Raw genomic sequence first — 25,207 nt, 5'->3', positions numbered from 1 at the left:
CCCTCTGTCTCCCAAGTGCTGGGATTAAAGGCGTGTGTACACAGCCAACAGTGAGATTTGTTTTTAAAAGTCCGTAGTTCATTGACAAATCAGCAGTTTCATATGTAAACCAGAAATCTTGGCCATAATTAAATACAGGCAGCTCTCATCTTACACAGATTCCATAGTAACTGAAACTTGTCTGCCCTGTTTATTTATGTGGGAGGATATTTTTATTGAGCATGTGACAAGGAGGCAGTCTGTAGATGGTGAATGGAGCACTGCCTGCCTGTCTAACTTTCACTTGTCATCTTCACGACGGTCTGGGTAAAGTACTCATTGCCAATTTGCTATGACAGCTGGAGCCTCAGAGCCCAGGACCTGTGACAGAGAGCTGAGTGTTTAGCATTTTCTCAACCACCATTTTGTCCAAGTCTCCAGACAACCTTGTTAGGGTGAGGGTACAAGAATGCGTTGCTTTATGACACTGCATTGACTGCAACACTCTTAGTCCCACTTTGGCGCTTAGGTCCCTTGTCAAAAGACAGCTTGTATCAGAATCCAGAGCACTGCATGTCCAGAACGGGGTTCCCTTTCCTGAGAAGGCTTCCTCACAGTTAAGTTACCCTTGAACTTACTTTGATTATGGTGTCTGGTGTGAGAGGAGGTTGACCAGAAGGATTTCACAGCAGAGCAACGTTCTTATTATATTGACAATTACACAACAGTATGTTTTTCTCTGCAGTGTAATTTATTCTTTCCTTCTGGTTTGTCCCAGTTAGATATTCAATATTTGTTAACTAAGTAAAACATTCGTGGGATTTGTACTAAAGTTGAAAAAAAATTATGCTATATTTTAAGGAACATTGGTCATAGAATAGACGTCTATGGCCTAAACTTGCCTTTATGACTGTAAATAATCCCTGATATTTAACAACTCCCTCTTTAAGTGAGAGAAAATAGAAGCAGAGAGATGCTCAGTCAGTGAAGTGTTTGCTGTAGGAGCCTTTGGACCTGAGTGTGGATTCCTGACACCTATGCAAAGCAGGGCAAAGCAGTGCACAGCAGCATTCCCAGCATTCCTAGTGCTGGAGAGGCAGGGACACTAGGATCCCTGCAGGCCACTATCCATGTGGCCTGGACAAACTAGGGAGCTCCAGGTGAGTGAGAGACCCTGTCTCCAAAAAATAAAGTGGGGAGGATTGAGGAAGACACCCAACATCCACTTCTTGCCTCCACATGTGTGGATGCACATCCACATATATGTGCACACATTTATGTGAACACATACATACATGCACACTATACATACAAACACACACAGAGTAATTAGAGACAATAAATCCTTTGCAGGGCTATTATGGGGCTCTGACAAAAAATAAAAAAAAATGTCAACATGTATTAGAAATTTGAAACATCAGATAAATACATGGAATCTAGACACTTTAGGCACCACCTGCACAAGCCAATATTAGAGATAGTAATAATGATAATAATTTCTATCTAATGCTCATGGCTTTTAATTTAGGAGCATCTGAAACATGATGCCTTGCTTCCCGGAATGACCTTGAAGGTCTTGAAGCCTACTGGATAATAAGAAGTGGTCCCCTGACTCTAAAGTTTGTTCCAAATATTACCTAAAAATTATTGATCCTTAGGTGGTATTCAATGTCGGCTGAGTAAACAGGTAAATAATCCACTAAATATTTATTATTTCCAGTTGTATATGATAGTTTCACGTGGTTTGCTTATATAGACATTGGTACCATTAAGACCTATGGCCACTCACCTGAGAGAAAAGGCTCATTTGTTCTAGCCATTTGGGGTGTTGTTTTCCAGCCTTTCAAAACTCCTCTTAAACAACCTAAGAATCATACTTTAAATGTGTATATCTACATAGCCTAAGTCTTATAGGAATCAATTACAATTCAATTACCTGAAAATTTGCCAAAACCTTTTTTAAATAACAAGCCATTTTGCTATGCTCAATCCATATAATGAGCACACAGTAGGTCCCCAGCAGTGTAGGTTTCATATATCGCTTCATCAATTTCCAACCTCAGTCTCCTCGCCTGTGTAGCTGGTCAAACTGTACATGACAGGTTGTTTGAAAAGCCACAAACGAAGTACCATACAGAAAATATTTAGTAGTCCCTAACTCCAAATTCATGCTTTTCTTCTTGCTTGAAAGATTTGTTTCATTTTAAGATTTATTTATTTATTGCATCTAGTGTTCTGCCTGCATATAGGCTTGCAGGCCAGAAGAGGGCACCAGATCTCATTATAGATGGTTGTGAGCCACCATGCGGTTGCCGAGACTTGAACTCAGGACCTTTGGAAGAGCAGCTGGTGCTCCTAACCTCTGAGCCATCTCTCCAGCCTGGTATATTTTATTTTAATCACATGTATGTTCCTGTGTCTCTGTGTGGGTATGTGCACGTGAGTAGGTGTTCGTGGTAGCCAGAAGAGGGTTGGATCTTTTGGAATCCTAGGCGGCTGTGAACCAGAGGAGCAAAGTGTTTGCTATGAGACCATGTCTCCTAATCATGTCACAAGTTACATCACAGAGTCTCACCAGAGTGACCGCCTAAATGTGAGCTGAACATGGGCAACAACAGTAGATGTGACAGAGTGGAGGGCTAAGGACCAACAGGCCTCCATTCTACACAAAGAGCTCCAGGTTCCCAAGGAACGCTGGGTAGCCAGAGCAACAGTCTTCCCCAAGGAAGAACACACCAATTGGTTACCCAAGGCCAAACGCTCAAATGCCAAAATGTATGTGTGAAATCAAACAGGCAAGTATATACAGACTAAACAGGTTATATTTAGGAGTATGTATGCATAGACATGCATATACACAGATGAATGCAGTAACTATTAATGAAAAACTAGGGCACGAATTTGAAAGAGAGCAAAGAGGGGCAGTTTTGGAGAAAGCGAAGGAAAGGGAGAAATAATGTGATCGCACAACCATCCTCCGAATAAAAGAAATAATTGAAAAAGAAAGCTAATCAAGAATAAAGTCAGAAGGAGTCACTCCACTTAGGTCTGTTTTCTATTCTTTTTAAAGATTTATGTATTATATATACAATGTTTTGCCTGCAGGTACACCTGTATGCCATAAGAGGGCACCAGATCTCATTAGGGATGGTTATGAGTCACCATGTGATTGCTGAGAATCGAACTCAGGACCTTTGGAAGAGAAGCCAGTGCTCCTAACCTCTGAGCCATCTCTCCAGCCCCATTTGTCTGTTTTTTTAAAGACAATATGTAAATGAGAATCTTTAAAGGTTTGAAAACATTAAGAAAGCCCTTTGACTCTGAAACATCTAGTAAGGCTGAAAGAAGATTTCAACTTTTAGTGATTGTAATGTGACAGACTCATTGTATTTTGTTATCTGGGGGCCAACTGGAGATATCTGATCTCAGATTCCTGTCTGAGACTCGGGATAAACACTCTTTTGAGTCTGCGCGGTGAGCTGCCTTCCGCTCCACGGGGCCTTGGCTCTGGACCACCGTTCTATGCTCTACAGTGCTTCCGGTTCCCAAGAAAAACAACAGACTCTTTTTCTGGGCATGACAAAGCCTTTCAACTTTTAGTTGTAACTAAGACATGAAAACTGCTTTTCTTAGGGGATTTAGTTCACACAATATTACCCAGATTTGGCAAGGTTCTGATAGAAAATGTCATACTTAACGTTGATGGTGGTGCATCGACAGATGGAAATGCTTTAACGTATTCAGCCCACAGCAGTCGGTGAAGGCTTTGACACATCTGGGGCCTATTTTCACACGGGCAGCTCGCTCCTCACAGGTCTCCTGGTGGTTGTATCTGGCTCCATCGTAACAGCATTTCTTCAGTATTGGATGCTTGTACTTAGAAGCTGAAAATGGTGGCAACACACGTGTCCTTAACACCAACAGCCATAACGCCTTAGGCTTCAGAAGCTCAGGGCTATTTTCTCTGCCATCAAAGGACTCCCTCATCAGATGTGTTTGTGGAAAAAAAAATTTCTTAGATCGTTTTAGACATGAAAATATTAAAGAACTGTTTTCCTCAAGTTAAGGTTATGGCCAATCAAATCCTGAATTTGCTTGCGTGGATTTTTTTGAGGGGTGCGCTAAACCTCCACATCCACCTTTTCCCCACCCCCTGCATTTTAGATGGGGAAACCCCATGTCTTATTTTCCTTGGTCCTTGGAATGCGCTCCCCGCAGTGGTTTACCGGTGCGTTGAGTTTGTACTGTACCTTTTTCTTCTATCATCTGTTCCAGGGAATTTGCTGGCTGGACACTCACGTCATGGGCTTCATCTGTGAGGGAGAGAATGAATGGTGGAAGAGTCTTCAGGTTCTTAATGTTGTCATGTTGCTGAAAACTAGATCTAGTCCCTGCAGTACCAACCCTCATGCTCTGATCAACTTGGAGTTCATCATTTGTTTACTTAGCTACTGAACTCCTCTCTAATGGTTCTTTCTCCCACTAAAACCATAAGCCTAGGAAGGTCTTCAGTAAGCCAGGCTCCGCAGAGGAGCATACCACATCTATCAGGAAGAACACGAATCTACAAAGGCTAGCTGGCGTCCTCGAGGCTACCTGGCAAGCCGACTCCAGGCTCCAGGACAACCTCCTAGCATTAGAGTACCTTGCTCTTCGACTCTGTGTGGCCGGGCGCTTGCTGGCATGAGAGTTATTTTGTAAGCTTTATCTGTGAGGGGGGGCGGGCATGGGTGGGAGAAGAAAGTGAGGAACACATTAAATCTTTCTTTTAAAAAATCCCATGACAATTTTCAGTGCTACATAGCTGTGACCCTCCAACAGTCTGTAACAACTATGAACTCCCCAGCCCTATCCCACACAGCACTTCCCTGCCTCTGGCATGGAGCCTCATCTCCATCTGGGTGTGGTTTATATCAGCTTCCTTATTGAAAAGAATGACTGGGAAATCCTAACTTTTTATCATTAAGTTTTAAAACGCCAAAGATTACCATGTTCTTCAACTTCAAATTGCGTGGTTCCGGTTGTTGATGCATCGTCTTTATATTTAGCCTTAACTGTCCATCTACCCTGTCTGTGAAAGCAAATGTTTGAAGTCATGGAGGGAAGTGAGTAGTTTAGTCACCAAGACTCAATCTAGTAATTCCTATTTTGAGGAACTGAGCATATATGCAGAAGGTGGCAGACACAGATATGTGTGCACACACACACCCTAAGTAAAAGTTTGAAGGAAAGATTTATAAACAGTAAATAGACATACCTGTGTAATCCAAAGATAACAGGAATTGCCTAACAATTAGTTTTTCATAATTGTATATTTCCTACATATTTTATCTAAAAACAGCAATTTGGTTTGTAGAACTGATGACAATTTCAGAATTTACTTCAACCAAGAATTTACCAGTTAAACCCACAATGCAGTAAAAAAAAAAAAAAAAAAAAAAAAAGATAATAATACTCCTGGAAAGATGCTGTGCCAGTGAGGAAATTCACATCGCATATAAAGAAAAGTCTGTTTGCAAACAAAGTATGGCTTCTTTACTGAGTCAAGTAACCCATTAGAAACCTTCACCCCAAAACATTTAGTGAGCACTACGCTGAGATAGGAAACGAATGACACAGACTGCATGGCGGATAGTCCACACCAATTCAGATTTTCTACATTTTTCCTAGCAGGCAAGTCACTGCCTCTCGTTTGGGAAATGATGTGCACCAAGCAGATAGAGGGTGTGATCAATGGAGGCGAATGGCATGGTTACCATGACGACTATCAGCAGCTCGGGGCCTTGTCCTTAAGGAGTTTGTAGTCTAGTGCATGGGGGGGGGGAAATAAATGAATAATGAATAAGACATGGAGATAAAAGGGAAATGCATGAGAAAATACGGAGGTAGAGAGTAAAGGGGATATCAAGTCACATCCAGGGATGGTATTTGTGCAAAGCATTGTCTCCCCATGTCCTGAAGAAGAGGACTGTAAAGCAGAGTGTCAAGGACAGGCACGCATTTTGTGCAGTGGACAACAGATGCCAGGCTGCTAAGGCATGTGTCGTCACGGTGGGTGCCAATAATCTGCCATGGGACAGCTGGCACAAGGTGAAATCTGGGAAATAAGAGCAGTAACGACAAACTCTATTCTACAGCACTTGAAGAACTTACACAATTTTAAATCACCCAGATTATTTTAACCTCTCAACTTCAGTCCATGGTCTTAGGAGAAATGTTTTCAAGATGAAGTCAATACAAAGCCCCTGAGAGAGGACAGAGGGGCATGGCTATACAGTGTTCTTCTGTAAGTTATGCGGTAGCTTTATAGCTGCCCTTGTCTTTGGCTTCCTGCTCTCTGTTCCTTGAGAGCAGGGGTTGCGCATGCTCGATTTCTATTTGCACCTTCCCCTCTTACTGTGATTTACACACACTAGGGGTGCTCATTCCATCAGATCCTGTATAAACATGGTTTTAAAATCCTTACATGTAAGGCCAAATAGAACAAAATTTCTGAGAAGAGAGAGAGAGAGAGAGAGAGAGAGAGAGAGAGAGAGAGAGAGAGAGAGAGAGAGAGAGCACCCAGGCATAAGGGCTTGTCTACTGGGCTATAACCAATCCCCACTCTCCTACAGACAGACACTCTGTTAGGCTCTTTTAGAGGAAGCTCTTGATGGCTTTATTGAAAAAAACAAAAAGGACTCATGCCTTTCTGGGGGCACACGCCTTTAATCCCAGCACTCAGCAGGCAGAGGAAGGTGGATTGCTTTGAGTTCTAGGCCAGCCTGGACTACAAAGAGTGTCCAGGACAGTCAAGGCTACACAGAAAAGATCCTGTCTCAAAAACAAACAAACAAACAAATGAACAAACACCAAACAAATAAACAAAAAGATTTTGTTTCTCTTCTAAATTTGTATTGCTCTCACTATCAAAAGAATGCATGGGAAATTTTGGGGACTCTGTGTGTGTGTGTGTGTGTGTGTGTGTGTGTGTGTGTGTGTGTGTGTGTGTGTGTGGTGTTTTCAGTATCCCGGGTCTCTGAGATTTCTGGTAAGTTGGGGCTGTGCTTTGGTATCTGGGACTCCTTTTTGTCTTGCCAGGAATTGGGCCTACATTCTCCAATTCTTTGGAAGGTTTCACAGGTCCCCACCTGTGCTGTCCTTTGTCAGCAGCAGGTGGCTCCACTCAACTACTTCTGCCTTGGACAGAAGTTCCAGGTGTGTTCTTCAGAAAAAGAACTCCAGATCTAGCCAATAGTCAGAACAGTCTCCACAGTTGAGTGGAGAGTGGGATATGACTTTCTCACGTACTCTGGTGCCTCACATTTGACCATGTCCCCTGGAGGGGGAGGCCTGGTGGCACTCAGAGGAAGGACAGCAGGTTGCCAAGAAGAGACTTGATATCCTATGAGCATATACAGGGGGAGGTAATCCCCCCCAGGAACAGTCATAGGGAAGGGGAATAAGGGGAAAATGGGAGGGAGGGAAGAATGGGAGGACACAAGGGATGGGATAACCATTGAGATGTAGCAAGAATAAATTAATAAAAAAAATAAAATTAAAAGAAAAAAAAAGAACTCATTGACTGACATTTTACTTACATGGGATTCGAAGGAATGTTGAAGTCGGGAAAAGAGGCGACTCCAGTTTGATTGTTTCCTTCTACTATGCCAACTTCTGATCCCTCAGGGTCCTTTGGGGAAACAGAAGAAAAACAGAAAGAAAGACCACCCTGTTTTAGGTCATTTTGTTGTTGTTGTTGTTGTTGTGTTTGTTGTTGTTGTTACAGAACAATAGCTGGTACCAGGTAAGGTTTAAAGAATAGAGACTTGGTTTGGCCCCCAGTCCTGGAGGCTAGGCTTGAGAGAAGATGACACTGGGCATTGGAGCTGCCCTGCTTCAACTCTGCATGGAAAACAAACAAACAAACAAACCCACAAGCACCCAGGAATGCAGACTTTGTTCTTATGACGGGCCCCTCCGATAGAACGCTCTCCCCTAAGAACACAACCCTACTCACTCAGCACATTTGTGAGGAAAGTCTCATGGGACCAAGGACATACTTACTATGAAAGTTAAGACCGTTTCCCTAGTGACTGGTGCTAAGGCATCTTCCAGCGAATAGACGGCGACCTTTACTGTGGGAATAAGTGATATTGTCAAAAGCCTTTCTAAACCAGGACTATTATGATTTTAGAAACAATGCCTCCAGGCTGAAAATTATTTAAAATACATTGGATGGCATTCTCAAAGATTAATAAAGTAATATAGTTTAAAACATCTTTAATGAGATAAAATCTCATTAAAAGTGTTATATGATCCACAGATAAAAATACATGTTTAAAATAAAACTGTTGGTAAACATACACATTACTAAAGATGAGTCCATTTTAAACCAATCCCCTTGAGTTACTTCTAGATGGATCACTTTATGAAAATACTTATTTAAAAGTTTTGGAGAACATGTGTATAGTAAAAAAGTAGTTATATCCGGCCAGGTGTGGTGGCACATGCTTTTAATCCCATCACTTAGGAGGCAGAGGGTGGCAGATCACTGTGAGTTCAACGCCAGTCTTGACTACAAATTGAGTCCAGGGCAGTCAAGGCTACACAGAGAAAGCCTGTCTCGAAAAACCAAAAACCAACCAACAAAACAAAACAAAAAAAATTACTTAGATCTGTAATTAGCCAACCATTTACTGGGAACTTCATAACATCAAAGGAGCGATATCTACAGTGGGTAGATCTTTTTCTTTCTCTGTTTACGTTTTTCTCTCTGTATGCTTATGTTTTTTTGAGACAGTTTCCCTGTGTAGCCCAGGCTGTCAGACTCATACTGTAGACCAGGCTGGCCTCGAACTCACAGTGATGTGCCTGCCTCTGCCTCGCGGTGAGCTGGGATTAAAGATTAAAGGCATGCGCCACCATTGCTGGCTCTAGATCCTTTTCTTTGCAAGCTGGTGCAGCAGGTGCACTTGCTAAACCATATGATGATTATCATAAAGCCCTGTTCCACCTCACAGCATCAGTGTCCAAGGAAACCAGAAGGTATTTACTGTGCACAAGGTTCAAAAACAAATCAAAACAAAACAAACATGGAGCTCCTGGCTGCCATTGTCAGTCCCTCCCTGAAAGAACCATCAAGGAGACAGCCCAGCCTCTTCACTCCACACAGGCATCTTGCATGAATCCCTTAGGAGTTCTTTCTCCAACATGACTAACTCCTGAACCGAAGAATGCTCTAAAAACAAGATTTTATGATAAATCACTTCCAAATACATATTTGCAATGATGTCTTCTGAATTTCTTGTGAATAAATTCTCTAACGGGGAAGGTAAAATAAAAATCATCGATCATGGGATGTATTTAGCAGTTCCTCTATAAATTAGAAATGAAAATGCTGTTCAAGAGTATAAATGCCATTAGGGTTTGAGTTTCTGTTAAGTGAGGTAGGAACTGTCTTCACTCAATTTCAGATGTCAAAAGGTCCACAGACTGGGCTGGAGAGATGGCTCGCTCAGAGGTTAAGAGCACTGGCTGCTCTTCCAAAGGTCCTGAGTTCAATTCCCAGCAACCACATGGTGGCTCACAACCACATATAATGAGATCTGGTGCCCTCTTCTGGCCTGCAGGCAGAACACTGTACACATTATAAATAAATCTTTAAAAACAAAAACAAAAACAAAAATCCTCGCCCCTGGGAGAGGCATCATATACTCTACCAGGCTCCCTTGGAGTGTACACAGGCCTGTCAATATGAATGAGGAGAGAGCCATTGCCATAGATGATTGGCACTTTTTCTGATTTTGAGAAATCCTTTGACATGACTTCCAAATACACATAGGAATATGAGTTTTGTCCTTCAGACAACTGTTTGGCCTGAATCTGTAAACAAGAATAAAAATCACAGATGGGAAAGAGCGACTGTAAGTTGAGAAACATGCTGAACTTCTTAAACAAACAAACAAACACACACACACACACAAATAAACAAAAGCACTCTAATCTCACTGAGACCAAAATTAAGCTTGTATATATTGCATCATTTTTAAGTAGGTACACTGGGATGGAGATTTTAAAAATCAAAATGGAGGTAGAGGCAGACAGATCTCTGAGTTCGAGGCCTGCCTGGTCTAAAAAGCGAGTCTAGAACAGCCAGGGCTACACAGAGAAATCCTGACTTGAAAAACCAAAAATAAAAAAATATATAAATAGCCATAAAATTTTTTAAATATTGCAGTTGGGGATTTAGTGGTGTTGGGGATTTAGCTCAGTGGTAGAGCGCTTGTCTAGCAAACACAAGTCCCTGGGTTTGGTCCTCAGCCTTGAAAAAAAAAAAAAAAAAAAAAAAAAAAGAATTTAAAAACCTGTCAATCGTTAACCTTAGGCCTTCTATAATGGTTTGGTGGTGGTGGTGGTGGTGGGTTTTGTTGTTGTTGTTGTTGTTTGTTTTTTGCTTTCCTTATGAATTTCTCACTGTAGAGAAGCCTCAGTTTCTATGCAGCCACAGAGCCCCTGCTAAAGCTTACCCTCTCTCAATTGCATAGGTTTCTAGTGTCAGAATTTTTAATAGGCTGGGTTGCAAGTCCTTTTCCAAACAACCTGTATCAAAATGACTCTACATGACACTGGGGTTTGAACCCAGGGCCTTGCACACACCACGTTCTACCACTGAACCTTTCCCATGCCTGGAAATGTTTGTAACCGAAGAAAAAGGCATTTGCTGAAGCTTGCTGTTCCTGTTGCTGGTTCTCAGTGAGAGCTGCTCCCTGCAGTAAGCTATCATTTCTCTGGGGGCTGGAGCTGTGGCTCCATGTTGGAGTCCTGGCTAACCTGAAACCCAGGCTCCATCCCCCCAGGGCGCCATCATCACTGGAAGTCGGGAGGAAGTCATTGGAAGAAAGTAAAAGAGAGCAATGTTTTTATCAGCTCAGGACACTATGCACTTCACCGTAGATTACTTAAGTTTGGACAATGTTAAATGCATTGTGATGGTTCTCTGGTTTAGTGATCATTTCATAGACAAAATTCTTTTTAACTCATCTCCAAATGTTTCCACACTGATACGATTTCATTTTCCAATAAAAAGTTGCTAACATTTACATGCATTGCTCAACAAGTAAACACAGTTCTCTGTTTAGACTATTGTTAAGCTCAGGGTGTGACTGAGTGGTCAAGGGCACCCGGGGCTCTGTTCCCAGCACCCTCATCTGACACCTCCCCATCTCCTGTCCCAAGGGGTCTGACACCTTCTGGCCTTCTTGGGCACCTGACCACACATGGTGCACATAAACTCATATAGCCACCCACATAAATAAAAAAGAGATAAATCTTTTAGCAAGGGAATGGAGAAGGCTGGAGAAATGTCTTAGTGCTTAAGAGCATTGGGTACTCTTCCAGAGGACCAGGGTTCAATTCCTAGCACCCGCATAACAGCTCACGACTGTGTGTAACTCCAGTTTCAGGGGACCTCACACCCTAATCAGACACACATGCAGACAAAACACCAGTGCACATAAAATGCAAATAAATAAATCATTAAATTATATATATATATAGTATTCTGTTAAGCTCAGGTTGTTGTCACTTAATGATTTCCCTTTATTAATTACACAATGGAAGATTGATAGAAACCATCAGATCTCTGTGCTATCAATACTGGAAATTTACATATTTTACCAAAATATTTCTATACATATTCTAAAAAAGAAAGACAAATACGTACTGTTAAGATTGTATAGTTTTGGAAATTGTTTTCTGGCGATAAATTAACAGAACCCGAAGAGTAACTAATGTCTTCATTAGGATAACTTTTCACAGAGATCGTCGCCTCAAGGGCATCAGTGAAGCCGTGGGCTTCAAGTGAAATGTTCTCAGGCACTCCGACTCGGAAGACTATTTGTGCTGGACTAACGTATCTGTGGAAACAGGAAAAAGCTGAGCAGGCGGGCACACATTCCTTACTCTGGTTCCCGGCCATGTCTTGGCTGCTGTGTTTTCTACGAGCCATGACTAGAAACTACACAGATGCTGTAATGTATGGCGAATTCAGCCTAGTTTCTGAGGAGAAGTAACTTGAAATGAAGCCCTAACAACAGAGCAGGGAATTTGGTTTACAGTTTAAAAAAAAAAATAGTGCTAGTGTGTCTGGCCTACGTTACCTGACAAGGACCAAATAAGGCCATAATACATTAACAGTTAAATGCCGGTGTAAAAATAAAAACACACACAAAATCCAAGGTTGACTAGAACATGTAAGTGGCGTCGTTTTTCTCCAATGAATAAAGATATCAAATAGATGTTAGTCACTGAATGCCAGCTCTGTCTGCTGCTGTCTTCGTGAAGGTAAGTTCTTTTCTGTCATCTTTTTGTGGTGAGCTTAATAAAAACACAACTATAAAACATTAGCGTGTACTGCTCAAGAAATAACGACACTCACGACAGTAGTTGAAAGAACTAGATCTTAGAAATGTGTCACAGTTCTGGGCAGAGATAAATCAACCACAGGAGGCTCTGTAAACTAAAAGGGGAAGGAAGTCCTTGAGCCAAGGGAGTCCTTGGCTGGCAACCGGCAACATGGAACCAAGTTGTTCCCCGTCCCAGGCTCTGGTAGGAATTTGCAGAACTCTTTCACTCCCTACAGAAGGTCAGGGATGTCCCCGGTAAAACTATTATCCCTATGCTACATTCAAGCAAAAGGAATGTGATCAAGGCCATGTGCTTTATAAGTGAACGAGGCAGGACTTTACCCAGGGCGCTCCAGTCTTTCTTTTATGAATGGGGTCTAGGTTGCAAGTCTACAAATGTAGCTCTTCTGTTTTGTTTGGCTTGAAATTGAAGGCAAGCTTTGGAACACATTTTTGTTGACATTTTTAGAGAGAAGTTTTGTCTGCCTAGTAGACCAGGCAAGTCTCAAACTCAGAGATCCTCCTGCCTCTTTCTCCTGAATGCTAGGATCAACTGTGTGCTCAAAACGCCCAGCCTTGTCTAGTTTTGAAATACACATTTTATACTGTATGGATTTCTTCATTATATTAATAAGTAGAATTTTATGAAAACAGCAAGAATACTATATCTATACAAGATCGCACACCAGGTGTCTCAGAAGAGAAGGTCTTGTGAGATTCACAGTCTGACGAATCCACTCAGCAGTCATCACAGCTCACACACACTACAGTCATGACAGCTCACACACACTACAGTCATGACAGCTCACACACACTACAGTCATGACAGCTCACACACTACAGTCATGACAGCTCACACACACTACAGTCATGACAGCTCACACACACTACAGTCATCACAGCTCACACACACTACGGTCATCACAGCTCACACACACTACGGTCATCACAGCTCACACACACTACGGTCATCACAGCTCACACACACTACAGTCATCACAGCTCACACACACTACAGTCATCACAGCTCACACACACTACAGTCATCACAGCTCATACACACTACAGTCATCACAGCTCACACACACTATAGTCATCACAGCTCACACACACTACAGTCATCACAGCTCACACACACTACAGTCATCACAGCTCACACACACTATAGTCAGTCATGACAGCTCACACACACTACAGTCATCACAGCTCACACACACTATAGTCCTCTCAGGCCACACACACTGTAAAACAACAATGCCTTGCTCACTTACATTTGCGCCTGTCCCCAACTTTTCTCCAGGAAGACCAAAACCAAAAACATTCCCCAAAAGCCCATGGCTTGAGATGGTATCAAGACCACATATGTCACCTGCTTGAAGTTACCTTCAAGTGAAGTGAACGGGAAATTTTGGGGTCAACTAGGTCGCGTTAATTATTAACAACAGGAAAGGGGATTGCCACATACGATGACTGAAATCAGAATGGAAACAGCATTTTAAGGCCAGGAACACAGGCAGAAGGAGCTGTGTAGGAGTTTGCACCAGGATGCCTGCTTTAATTAATACAAAATAAGGACTCAAACATGGGAGCCTCACCCGTGAAGAAATACCCAATGCTAGAGAGCAAGAATCTCAATGCCTGTGGCTCTCTTCTCAGGCCATGTGCCCTGCTGCTCTGGTGTGGTTGAGCACACCTGTCATAGTCAGTGTTCCTCCCTGTGACAAATGCCTGAAATAGTTTAAGGGAGGAAAGAATTATTTTACTCATGGTTTCTGGGATAGCAGCCCATGGTCACGTGTCCTCGTTGCTTCTGGGCTGGGCACAGTGATGCACACACAGCAGTGGGCAGCACGCAGTGGAGCGCCTTCACCTCAGAGCTGACTTAGAGAAAGAGAGAGAAAGACAGGCAAGGGCCAGTCACAAGATGCCTCTCAACGGCTAATGTAACTGGTGATCTCCTTCAATGAATAAGCCCATCTCTTTCAATAAAGCCATCAAACTACGAGCCCAACAGTGGAATACTCAATGATAAGTCAGAGCACTCATGAGCCAGATGAGCACCCCATCTTTGCTACTTTGTGGGTTCTTCTTTTTTCCCTTATATTCCCTGGGTTCATCCCCCAATCCTAGATAGGAGAGAAACAAGGACAGAAGGGAGAGAAGAATGAGGAAAACCCTTAATCTAATTTTTTCCTTTTGTTTCTCTTTGACTACAGCTAGTCACAAACCACAAACAATCTCCCTAAATGACCAATAACCACCCTCACCACCTCTTGGGGCCCTAGTATTTATGCACCTTTTGACACGTTCCCAGAATTCCAAAGGTCACACAATCGCAGAAACTATCCACAGTTGGCAAAACCTCGCCTGTGCTAGAGCATGAGGCAAATCATAACCAGCAGCTGTAGACTGTCTGAAGCAGCCCCATATCCCACACCTCGAATTAGAATGAAAACACATTCCTATACTATTTCTGTCTATGAACAACCTACGTGTTCCGTGGAGGGCCAAGGAATACTTCCTCAACCTGTCCCAGCCCAGAGAAGGGACACTGCACTGACCATTACATACTGAGGATGCTGGCATTGCTATGCAACTGAAAAGTCATATGTTAATCTAAATATATAAATATATATGAACAGAGGCTTGTTTGTATGGTGTCCATAGAAACATTTCACATATAAGAGACATGACATGACTGAGATAAACATGTACAGTTAAGGTTACAAATTTTGGGAATTCAGATTTTGAGAGAACTTGGCCAGAATGTATGTAGCCTTTAATAGCTACGGTAACAGAAACAATTCTGTGTATCTTTGAGCCTCAACTACTACAATTGGGCCATGTCACAGAATGCCTTAGGTACAGAGGAGACATACCTCTTCAAACAGTGAAATTACACAATATCCTAATCAAATGTGATTTTAATATTGTTTCACTTAGAATCAACACAATTTAACCATTTCTTAAATCAAGATGTACTTTATTTCTCAAACTGCTGTTAGCTGAGGTGAATGAACTAGGGATGAGATGTCCAAGCAAACCAGATTGTGATTGGCTGCACACCTGGGATATTTAACTGGGTTGCCTGGAAGTTCAAACCATGATCACATTTCTGCCTTTCTGAGACTCTGTTTTGAAATGAAAGTCCAAACAAGAACTTACTCTGCCAGTGCTTGAACAGCCACCCAAAACTTTCACTAAGGTTGGAGCATCATCTTCAGCCTTCTGGCCCCAAATCTCTCACAGACATCTTTGTGAAGCAGGAACTATTGAGGACTTGCCTACCTTGTAACAGCTGACACTGGCTGTCAACTGTGCCTGCTTCCAAGCTTGCCCATTTTAGGCAGAATTTTGTCTGTGGCAGATAGATAAAAGGACATTTTTGTCCAGTGGCTTGTTTGCCACACTCAAAGCCATCTCTGCAAGGAATTTCTTCAATGCTCACCATATTCTTTGGGGTAGGCTGGAAGCTAACCTGTCTTATTGTCAAAGAATCCTTAAAATAATAAAACCATTTCTAAATGCCATATTCTGTAGGTCTCTGAGGCTTTTGAAGACCATTTCTAACTATTTTATCTTATGTATCTGTAGAATCATATCTATCTGTTAAACCTAGGATTTATTTTCCTGGACTTGAGCAACTAACAATTAACTTCTATTACTTAATTATCCTAAACAGCCTGCAATAGTACTATCAGAGTATTGGAAATAAACCATGTATTAATTGAGTTGTATGTGTACAATACCTCATAGTAGAGTAGAAATATAATGTTTGAAGAATAATATTAAATTGGAATTCTATTTCAATGTGTCAAAATTAAACCTATTTTGTATCAACATACAAAATTCGAAATTGATGAATTAAAATTAACCTTATTTGTGAGTAAAAAATTTTTGTCCTATCATCCCTATACGTTTCTATATTCCCTTTCTTTCTTTTCAACTCCTGTCTCCATACCTCTCAATGACAATATACATCTATAGCCCAAGAAAGCAACCAAAAACCTGCCCTACCCCTTTAAGGAAAACAGGGCATCTTTCTCTTAAGGTTTCTTCTGGCTAATTTGGGGGGAATAATACCTATGTTGGGGCCCAAATAAAATTTGGGGAAAAATGGTTAAACAAGCTAGGAATAGTATTTATGGTCCAGCCTCTAAATGTTGAGAAATTCCAGGCTTAATATAAGTCCTGTGTGGGACAGTCTGAGATGCTGGACCAATTGGGATCAGGAGTCTACTTTGAAGCTGTCCTTTTCTAATGAGGAACAGCAAGTGAAGCACTTAGGACTGGAACATGAAGGACACAGGATGTCAGCATCTCAGCATGCTGGAGGAGTGAATCCTTTCAGGTCTGATCCAGCATCAGTGAGTGTCCTGTTCTCATACTCTGAAAGCATATAATTTCTCACAGGCACTATACAGTCCTAAAACTATGAATATATTAGGCGGGCAGGATGCACAGAACAATTAAGGATGAGAAAGACATCTGTAAATCTTCATCCATGCCATATGAAGAATGGCATCTAATAATAAATCATGGGGATTCTGGAACCAACAGGAAGCCTCGACTATGCATAGACACTCATGTCTCAGCCAGTCTCAGAGCTATTCCCATGTAATAGGATTAGCAATATAAGTTACTTGCTTGTTCTGCAGTTTGAATTCATGTAAACGTAGACTGACTTGAGTTAGCAGTCTCTCTTTTATCCAAGTCTGTTTCATCCTATGGCGGCAGTCTTCTCCTCTCTCCTCCTCTGGGACTCTCCTCTTCCCCAGATTCTCTCTCTGTCTCTCCAAACCGGGGAACCTTAGCCGTACCTATCTCATTTGCCCTGCCAAGGTGTGATGGCATTTTATTAATTAGCATCAAAATACATCAGACCAACCCCCAACATGTGTGTGAGGTGTATATTCATAGTGTGGCCAGTATAGGGAGTATGTGGGTGCACCTGCTCATGAACACATATTGGGAGGACAGAGTAGGGTGTTGGGTGCCTTTTCTCATGTTCTACCTCATTGCCTTGAGGCAGAGTCTCTCACTGAACAGGAAGCTTGCTGTTTCCACAAGGCTGGCTGAACAGTGGGATCTGCCACACCTCCTAATGCTGGCATTACATGCATGAATTACATACCTGGCTGAAAAAATGAAAGAGAAGCATGTGTGCTAGAGATTTCGACTTAGGTCCTCATGCTTAGAAAGCAAGTGCTTTTGCCCATCGAGTCATCTCCCAAGCCCTCTGAGCAGCCCTTTCATTGCTTGCAGGCCCATTTGTCAACTCTTGCTCTCATTTTCTATTTGGAAAGACCTTGCCCATATCTAGATCTTAAAGTGTTCCCCCTATATTTTTCACAAGCATTTCAAGTGTTCGAATCTTAACTGAGCTCTGTACATGGGGAGAGATAGGGATCTAGTTCGATTCTTCCACATGGCATATTGCTGTTACCATAGACCATTTGTTACAGAGGCCGACTTCTCCCATATGTATGGGAACTTCTGCTGTAGTTTCATGTGTTCATTTCTGTGTCCAGGATGTTGGCCACAGTACATTGGTTCATTCCAGAAAGAATTTTAATACTGAGGAAATTAAACTCAGCCAGGTGGTAGTGGCCCACACCTGTGATCCCAGCCCTTGGGAGGCAGAGGCAGGTGGATTTTAGTGAGTTTGAGGCCAGCCTCGTCTACAAAGTGGGTTCAGATACAGCCAAGCCTACAGAGAGAAACCCTGTCTTGGAAAAAAAAAAAGCAAGCAAACAAACAAACAAAAGAAAAAGAAAGAAAGAAAATAGAAAGAAATTTAACTCAGTTGACTGCATTTATTTTGATGTTCTTTGCTCACTGCTACAAGAAATGTGTTTCCAATGCTGGTTTGAATTCATAATGAACATTCTGTGAGAAATAAACACAGCAAAATAGACAAGGGGTAACAAATATGGGGAAAACATGGTATAGTCAAAATAGCACAAGAATTAAATCTTGAATTTATTTATTAGTGCTAAGGCTTAAGCTGGGGGCTTTGTAGGCTAAACACTCGCTCTGAGTATTAACAGGTTCCCCATCCCAAAAAATCTTGAAAATCCTTGTAGCTACCTGCTCACTCCCAGGCTACATTTAATACATTATTATGGCCAACAAATTAAAGCAACTAAGAGTTGAAGTCTCCAAAAGGCAAAAATTAAATGAGAAAAAAAAAAGAAACAAATGAACCTGACAGAGTAAAAGTTTCATAAAAGGAATTGATCCAGATATAAATAATTACAGAGAAAATGAAGATGAAACTGGGGAGAATAGAAATAAATGGCCTAGAACAGAAAATCGGCCAGGGTGTAACTTGATAACTGAGATGCAAACAATGTGGGAAAGATTTCATCAATGAAACATTTTCAATATTGGTCATGATATTTCATTTTATTGAAATATTCAGATTATGATGCGTATTTACAAACATAGTGTCATTTTAGCAGCTACCTACTCTGCTGGCACAGCTGATCATTCTTGATGGTTTATTGCAGAGTTAGGGACATCTGGGCAGCACGGTGGCACACTGTGATGTTGAGTCCACAGCTCCCCCTGGGCTGGATGTCAGCAGTCTTTGTGGCACCCTCTTCTGTGATGGGACGCCTAGAAGTCTGACAGGAAGATGGGCAGGGTCACTAGGTGTGGCAATTCAGCTGTTCTGGTGAATTCATTTTGCCAACTTGTTCTCACTTGTGAGACCAGCTGATGAGTTACAGCTATGAAGATGGCCTCTCTGCAGCCAAGGCTGCTTACTGCAAAGTTAATGGGAAGATCTCACTGTTGCATCAACTGTGTGTGATTTAGCCCATTAGTTTCCAACAAAAGTGAAGGCACAGAAAATACTTGTCATCTTCAAATACCCTATCTTGCAGGAATTAATGTTAAGCATATTCTAGTATAGTAATGGATTAAATGAAAATATCTGGGGGAAAAAAACAAGATAAAGTTTAGTAAGTTATTCATAAAAACTGAAGGATTTTCCAATTTCTTGAAAAACAGGCTTTGTTTTGTTTTGTTTTGTTTATTCATACAGTGTGTATTCTGTGTAGTCTTTACTGTCCTATAACTTACTCTGTAGACCAGGCTGGTGTTGAACTCAGAGATTCCCCATGCTTCTGCTTCCCAAGTGCTGAGATTAAAGGTGTGCGCCACCACTGACTGCCTGGTTAAGTTATGTTTTAAATGGGATACTTGCTTTATTGTTTTGAGACTGAGTTCCACTATACAGTTCCAGGGGGTCTGGAACGAACTATGCAGACCAGGATGGCCTCAACCTCTAGAGATCCACCTCCCTCTGCCTCCCAAGTGCTGAGATTAAAGGCGTGTGTACATAGCCAACAGTGAGATTTGTTTTGTGAAAGTACATAGTTCATTGACAAATCAGCAGTTTCATATGTAAACCAGAAATCTCAGCCATAATTAAATACAGGCAGCTCTCATCTTACACAGGTTCCATAGTAGCTGAAACCTGTCTGCCCTGTTTATTTATGTGGGAGAATATCTTTATTGAGCATGTGACAAGGAGGCAGTCTGTAGATGGTGAATGGAGCACTGCCTGCCTGTCTAACTTTCACTTGTCATCTTCACGAAGGTCTGGGTAAAGGACTCATTGCCACTTTGCTGTGACAGCTGGAGCCTCAGAGCCCAGGACCTGTGACAAAGAGCTGAGTGTTTAGTATTTTCCCAACCACCATTTTGTCCAAGTCTCCGGACAACCTTGTTAGGGTGAGGGTACAAGGATGCATTGCTTTATGACACTGCATTGACTGCAACACTCTTAGTCCCACTGTGCAGCTTTAGGTTTCTTTTCAAAGGACAGCCTGTGTCAGAATCCAGACCACTGCATGACCAGAACGGGGTTCCCTTTCCTGAGAAGACTTCCTCACAGTTAAGTTACCCTTGAACTTACTTTGATTATGGTGTCAGGTGCGAGAGGAGGTTGACCAGAAGGATTTCACAGCAGAGCATCTTTGTTATTTGTGGGGAGCCACCCCAGCCATGCTAGAAATCCTGTGCTTAGGCTGTGTGCTGTGACCTTCGAATTGTTGACCTTTGCCGAAGGAGGTCTCTGTGTTTAGGCTATCTTTGGATTGTTTACCTTTGAAAGAAATAAGGAACATCTTACAGGGAACTACTCAGAGGGGTGTGTTCTTGCCTGGGAGCCAGGGGAAGTGAGACTGTAATAGAGCTTGTGGTGCCCTTGCTATTAAACTGTACTCGCTTGTAATAAGGAGAGCCTTGACCAGAATTCACTGTCTTGGCTCCATATTTCTCGAGTCTCTGTCTGCCCTCTTTAATCCCCACTCCCTCTTCCAGGGAACCGTGTTCCGCTTGTCTCGTGGGCTGGGACATATGGTGCCTGGGTACAGGGACCTAGAAATGAGGAACTAAGTAACATACATTGCCTTGGAGGGTGCCCTCGAAGAGACAAGTGGAACGTTTCCCCTGAAGTCGTCTGCTTTGCAGAGAACTGGTAAGTAAGCAGCAAAAACATGCGACAGAGAAATAGCAAAGATTTATTCAGACAGACATTGGAATATGCGCTTCAAATGCAAGGAATACGGGTAAATACTGAGCAATTGGTTGAGTTTTTAGAGTTTGTCAATGAAGTATGCCCATGGTATCTTGAGGAAGGAGCGGTTAATTTGGAGATGTGGGATAAAGGTGGATAAAGATTGCAGTGTCACTATGTTACAAATGGACCTGAAGAGACATCTGCCATGGATTTTACACTTTGGGCTTTGATCAGGGCTGTTCTTGACCCCCAACATAAAAGTGGCAGAATAAGAGAATTAATATCCCAAGCTGAAGAGGTCATGGGAGAAGTGAGGGAATCCAGGGTCAGTAATGAGGAAGATGAAAGAAGCGAGGCTGCTTGCTATCTCGAGCAGGACCGGGTTCCTCCGCCTATGGTACCTCCAGATTTTTCTGTAGGGCAGCAGGATCTTAAGGAAGATCTTCGAAGACAGGTTTAAACTCTGGAAGATAGACAGAGACAATTAGGGAAAGAATTAGATAGAATAAAAATTTGCGACAATGCTGAGAAAAATCCTTGGGGACAGAAAGAAAAGGTTTTCAGTTCAGTACGAAACAGTCCCCAGAAAATGTCTCCATTGGAGACTGCCATACAGGAAGGTAGAAATACAGGACAAGAGACGGATGGACAGTTTACTTTTCCGGTTGTGGAGATATTAGATCCTCAGGGCAACCGAATTAGACAGTATGCCCCCTAAAGAATGGAAACAAATCAAAGAATTAAAGACTGCTTGTGCTCAGTATGCACCCACAGCTCCATTTACCACAGCAATGGTTAATGCACTCGTGAATACTAATTTCACTCCTGCTGACTGGGAAACCTTGAGTAAGGCATGTCTAAGAGAGGAAGATTGTTTGTTGTTGAAAGCAGATTTTATGGATGCTGTAAAAAGGACTGCAGAGCTTAATGCTCAAGAAGGGAATCTTCAATGGAATGTTAACATGTTAGCAGGAGAAGGGCCATCTGAGGGTAATGGCAATCAAATTAACTACCCTCCTGGAGTGTATGCACAAGTCACGGTGGCTGATCGAGAGCATGGAACGAACTACCTCGTAAGGGAGATCTGAGCATTAGCTTATCTAGTATTAAGCAGGGCCCTGATGAGTCATTTAAGGAGTTTGTGGATAAGTTACTTTAAACAGCAGAGAGAATTCTTGGTGATGCTCAAAGTGGAATTCCTTCTGTGACACAATTAGCCTTTGAAACGGCCAGTGCTCCTAGTCATGCTGTGATTAGGTCCTACAGAAATAAATCTGATCTGACAGGACATGTTAAATTGTGTGCTGATATTGGCCCATCCTATAATCAATGATTAGCTATGGCTGCAGCTTTACAAGGAATGACAGTACAATCTATGCTCACTTGGCAGGCAAAAGGAAGGCAGGGATGTTCTGGGTGTGTTCGGAAAGGGCATCAAGTAAAGAATTGTCTACAAAAGTCTAGAGACAACAGGAAAGGGAGTCATAAAACTACCCCTGGAGTTTGCCCTTGCTGCAGGCGGGGTAAATATTGGGCTCATCAGTGTAAACCTCGCGCTTGTGTTCAAGGACAGCCTTTGCCTAAGTGGCAGGGAAATGGGAAATGAGGCCAGCGGAGAACCTGAAACAAGTTTATGGGGCCATGACGTTTGTTCCTCAGGACCCCACAAATCCATTTTACAACTTGTCAGAGCAACCCCAGAAAGCGCAGGATTGAACCTCAGTCCCTCCACCTATACACAGTTTTAACCCCTGAGATGGGAATGCAAGACTTACCTACTGGGGTCTATGGACCTTTACCTCTGGGCATGATGGGACTAATTGTGGGAAGAAGCAGAAGTGTTATGGTAGGGTTACATGTAGCACCAGGAGTTGTTGACTCTAATTATACTGGAGAAATAAAAAATTATGACTAGCTTGCATACCGACACTTATATCATTCAACGCAAACAGTGCATAGGTCAGTTAATGTTCATTGCCGTGCCTCACCTACCTAACAAAGGTGCTAGCAGGCACAGAGGAAATCAAGGATTTTGGGTCAACGGATGTTTATTGGGTGCAGCTAATAAGTAAAGAATGCCCTCAGTTAAAGCTTTTCCTAAAGGGAAAAGCATTTTGGGGCCTTATGGATATGGGGGCCAACGCCTCTATTATCTCTGGACAGTATTGGCCTGCCCATTGGCCTAAAAAAAAAAAAAAAAAAAAGTACCATTACCAATCTAAGAGGAATCGGTCAGTCTCAAAACCCTGAGCAGAGCACTGATCTGCTGACATTGAGAGATTTAGAAGGGAACCAAGGCACTTGTATGCCATATATTGTAGAAGGCTTGCCAGTAAATTTATGGGGAAGAGACATCCTGGAACAAATGGGAATTATGATGTGTAGTCCCAATGAGATAGTTACGCAGCAAATGCTACAACAGGGATATCTGCCAGGAAAAGGGTTAGGAAAGCACGGAACAGGTATTATTCACCCTGTCCAAGCTAGGGGAAATTTAGGGACTGCAGGATTAGGAAGTTTGTCCTAGGGGCTATTGACCACACTGCACTCCATGCTGATGGTATAATCCAGAAATCAGATGAACCTGTATGGGTGGATCAACGGCCCCTTACCACAGAAAAGATTCAGGCAGCCCAGGTGTTAGTGCAGGAACAACTCGCTGCCAGACATCTTATGGAATCTATTTTTCTAATCAAGAAAAGGTCAGGGATATGGAGGTCATTATAAGATTTAAGAAAAGTTAACGAGGCTATGTACCTTATGGGAGCACTAAAACCAGGATTGCCCTCCCCTGTAGCTATTCTGAAAGTACTTTCAAAATTATTATAGACTTTAAGGATTGTTTTTTCACTATGCCCCTACAACCAAAAGATTGCCCTCACTTTGCTTTTAGTGTTCCTTCTGTGAATTTTAAGGAACCAATGAAAAGATATCATTGGGAGATTCTGCCTCAAGGAGTGGCCAGCAGTCCTACCTTATGTCAAAAATTTGTGGCTGCAGCTTTACAAAAGGTTAGAGAAAAGTATACTAATTTGAATATCATTCATTATATGGATTTACACTTATTGCTGGGAAGGATGGGAAACAAGGGCTTTTATGTTATGCTTTTATGGAGACTCAATTATCTCTGGTCTGCAGATAGTTCCTGAAAAAGTCCAAAAAGTAGATCCATACTTGAAGTTGGGTTTTCAGCTTTTTCCTTCTCAAATCAAACACCAAAAGATCACATTAAGAGTGGGTCAGTTAAAGACTTTAAATGATTTTCAGAAGTTCCTTGGTGATACAAAATTGGATAAGACCTTATTTAAAGTTGACAAATGGAAATTTGAGTCCTTTAGTTGAAATCTTACTCCTCTCCAAATTCACCCCAGGAGCTTACAGCTGAAGCTAGAAAAACCTTGGTGTTGGTGGAAGAGGCTATTTCCCATCAATTCATAACCTATATAGATTATGACAAGCCTTCGGCGTATGTTATTTTGGCCACTCATACAGCAGCTACTGCCGTATTTTGGCAAGAGGCTCCAATTATGCGGGAACATTTACCATCTTCTCCCAATAAAGTAATATTGCCATATAATTTGGCTATTGGGAAATTGATTCGTATAGGCCGATTGCAAGGAAAAAAGTATTTTGGCAAGGAACCTGACTTTATTGTTCAGTCATATTCTAAGGAACAGCAGGACTGGCTGTTTGCTAATACTGATGATTGGCTGTTAGCCTGTGCCCACTTTTTTGGGAATATTGATAATCACTATCCCTCTAACAAGCTTCTTCACTTTTTGGAAAGATAGCCAGTTATTTTTCCTAAAATCGCTCAGTTTCAGCCTGTGGCAGATGGTTTGCTGAATGTTACTGATGGCTCTTCTAATGGGAAAGCTAGTGACGTAGTTGGCGAACAGACATATGTTATTCCTCCTTCTGCTAAGTCTGCTCAAATTGCAGAGCTACAAGTGGTAGCTGATGGTTTTTCAACACGATGCCTCTTGTGCTATTAATTTATATTCAGATAGGGCCTATGTAGCAGAGGGCAAATCCAACCCCAATCATGGGCTAGTGGATTATTTTCACAAATCCAAACAGCTATTCAAACAAAAAAACATCCTTTCTTTTATAGGATGTTTAAGAGCTCATGCTGATTCGCCTGGACCTTTGGCTACAGGTAATGCATTGGCAGATGCAGCTACTAGAAACTTGGTAGAAAAAGCTCAAAAGGCTCATGATTTACATCATATTAATAGCCCAAGTCTAAGACTTCAATATTGGATTACTAAAGAACAAGCTTGAGCCATCGTGGAGGCATGCTCCACAT

The 25,207-nt window shown here is 42.0% G+C and overlaps 1 protein-coding gene across 1 annotated transcript; it reads right to left on the bottom strand.

Annotated features, from left to right (window-relative positions):
- Nucleotides 1-3,498: 3,498 nt before the first annotated feature.
- Nucleotides 3,499-22,707, bottom strand: LOC127206992 (complement C5-like). The gene is given in 11 exon segments (XM_051166287.1): nucleotides 3,499-3,863; nucleotides 4,230-4,292; nucleotides 4,625-4,687; nucleotides 4,968-5,050; nucleotides 7,560-7,651; nucleotides 8,026-8,096; nucleotides 9,681-9,843; nucleotides 11,684-11,862; nucleotides 12,374-12,392; nucleotides 13,633-13,748; nucleotides 22,698-22,707. Coding segments are annotated over 11 exon segments (1,050 nt in total). The 3' UTR covers nucleotides 3,499-3,672.
- Nucleotides 22,708-25,207: the final 2,500 nt, after the last annotated feature.

This window comes from Acomys russatus, chromosome 24 (genome assembly GCF_903995435.1).
Source record: "Acomys russatus chromosome 24, mAcoRus1.1, whole genome shotgun sequence".
In the NCBI taxonomy this organism is placed as follows: domain Eukaryota; kingdom Metazoa; phylum Chordata; class Mammalia; order Rodentia; family Muridae; genus Acomys; species Acomys russatus.
This window is presented reverse-complemented; position numbering and strand designations above follow the sequence as displayed.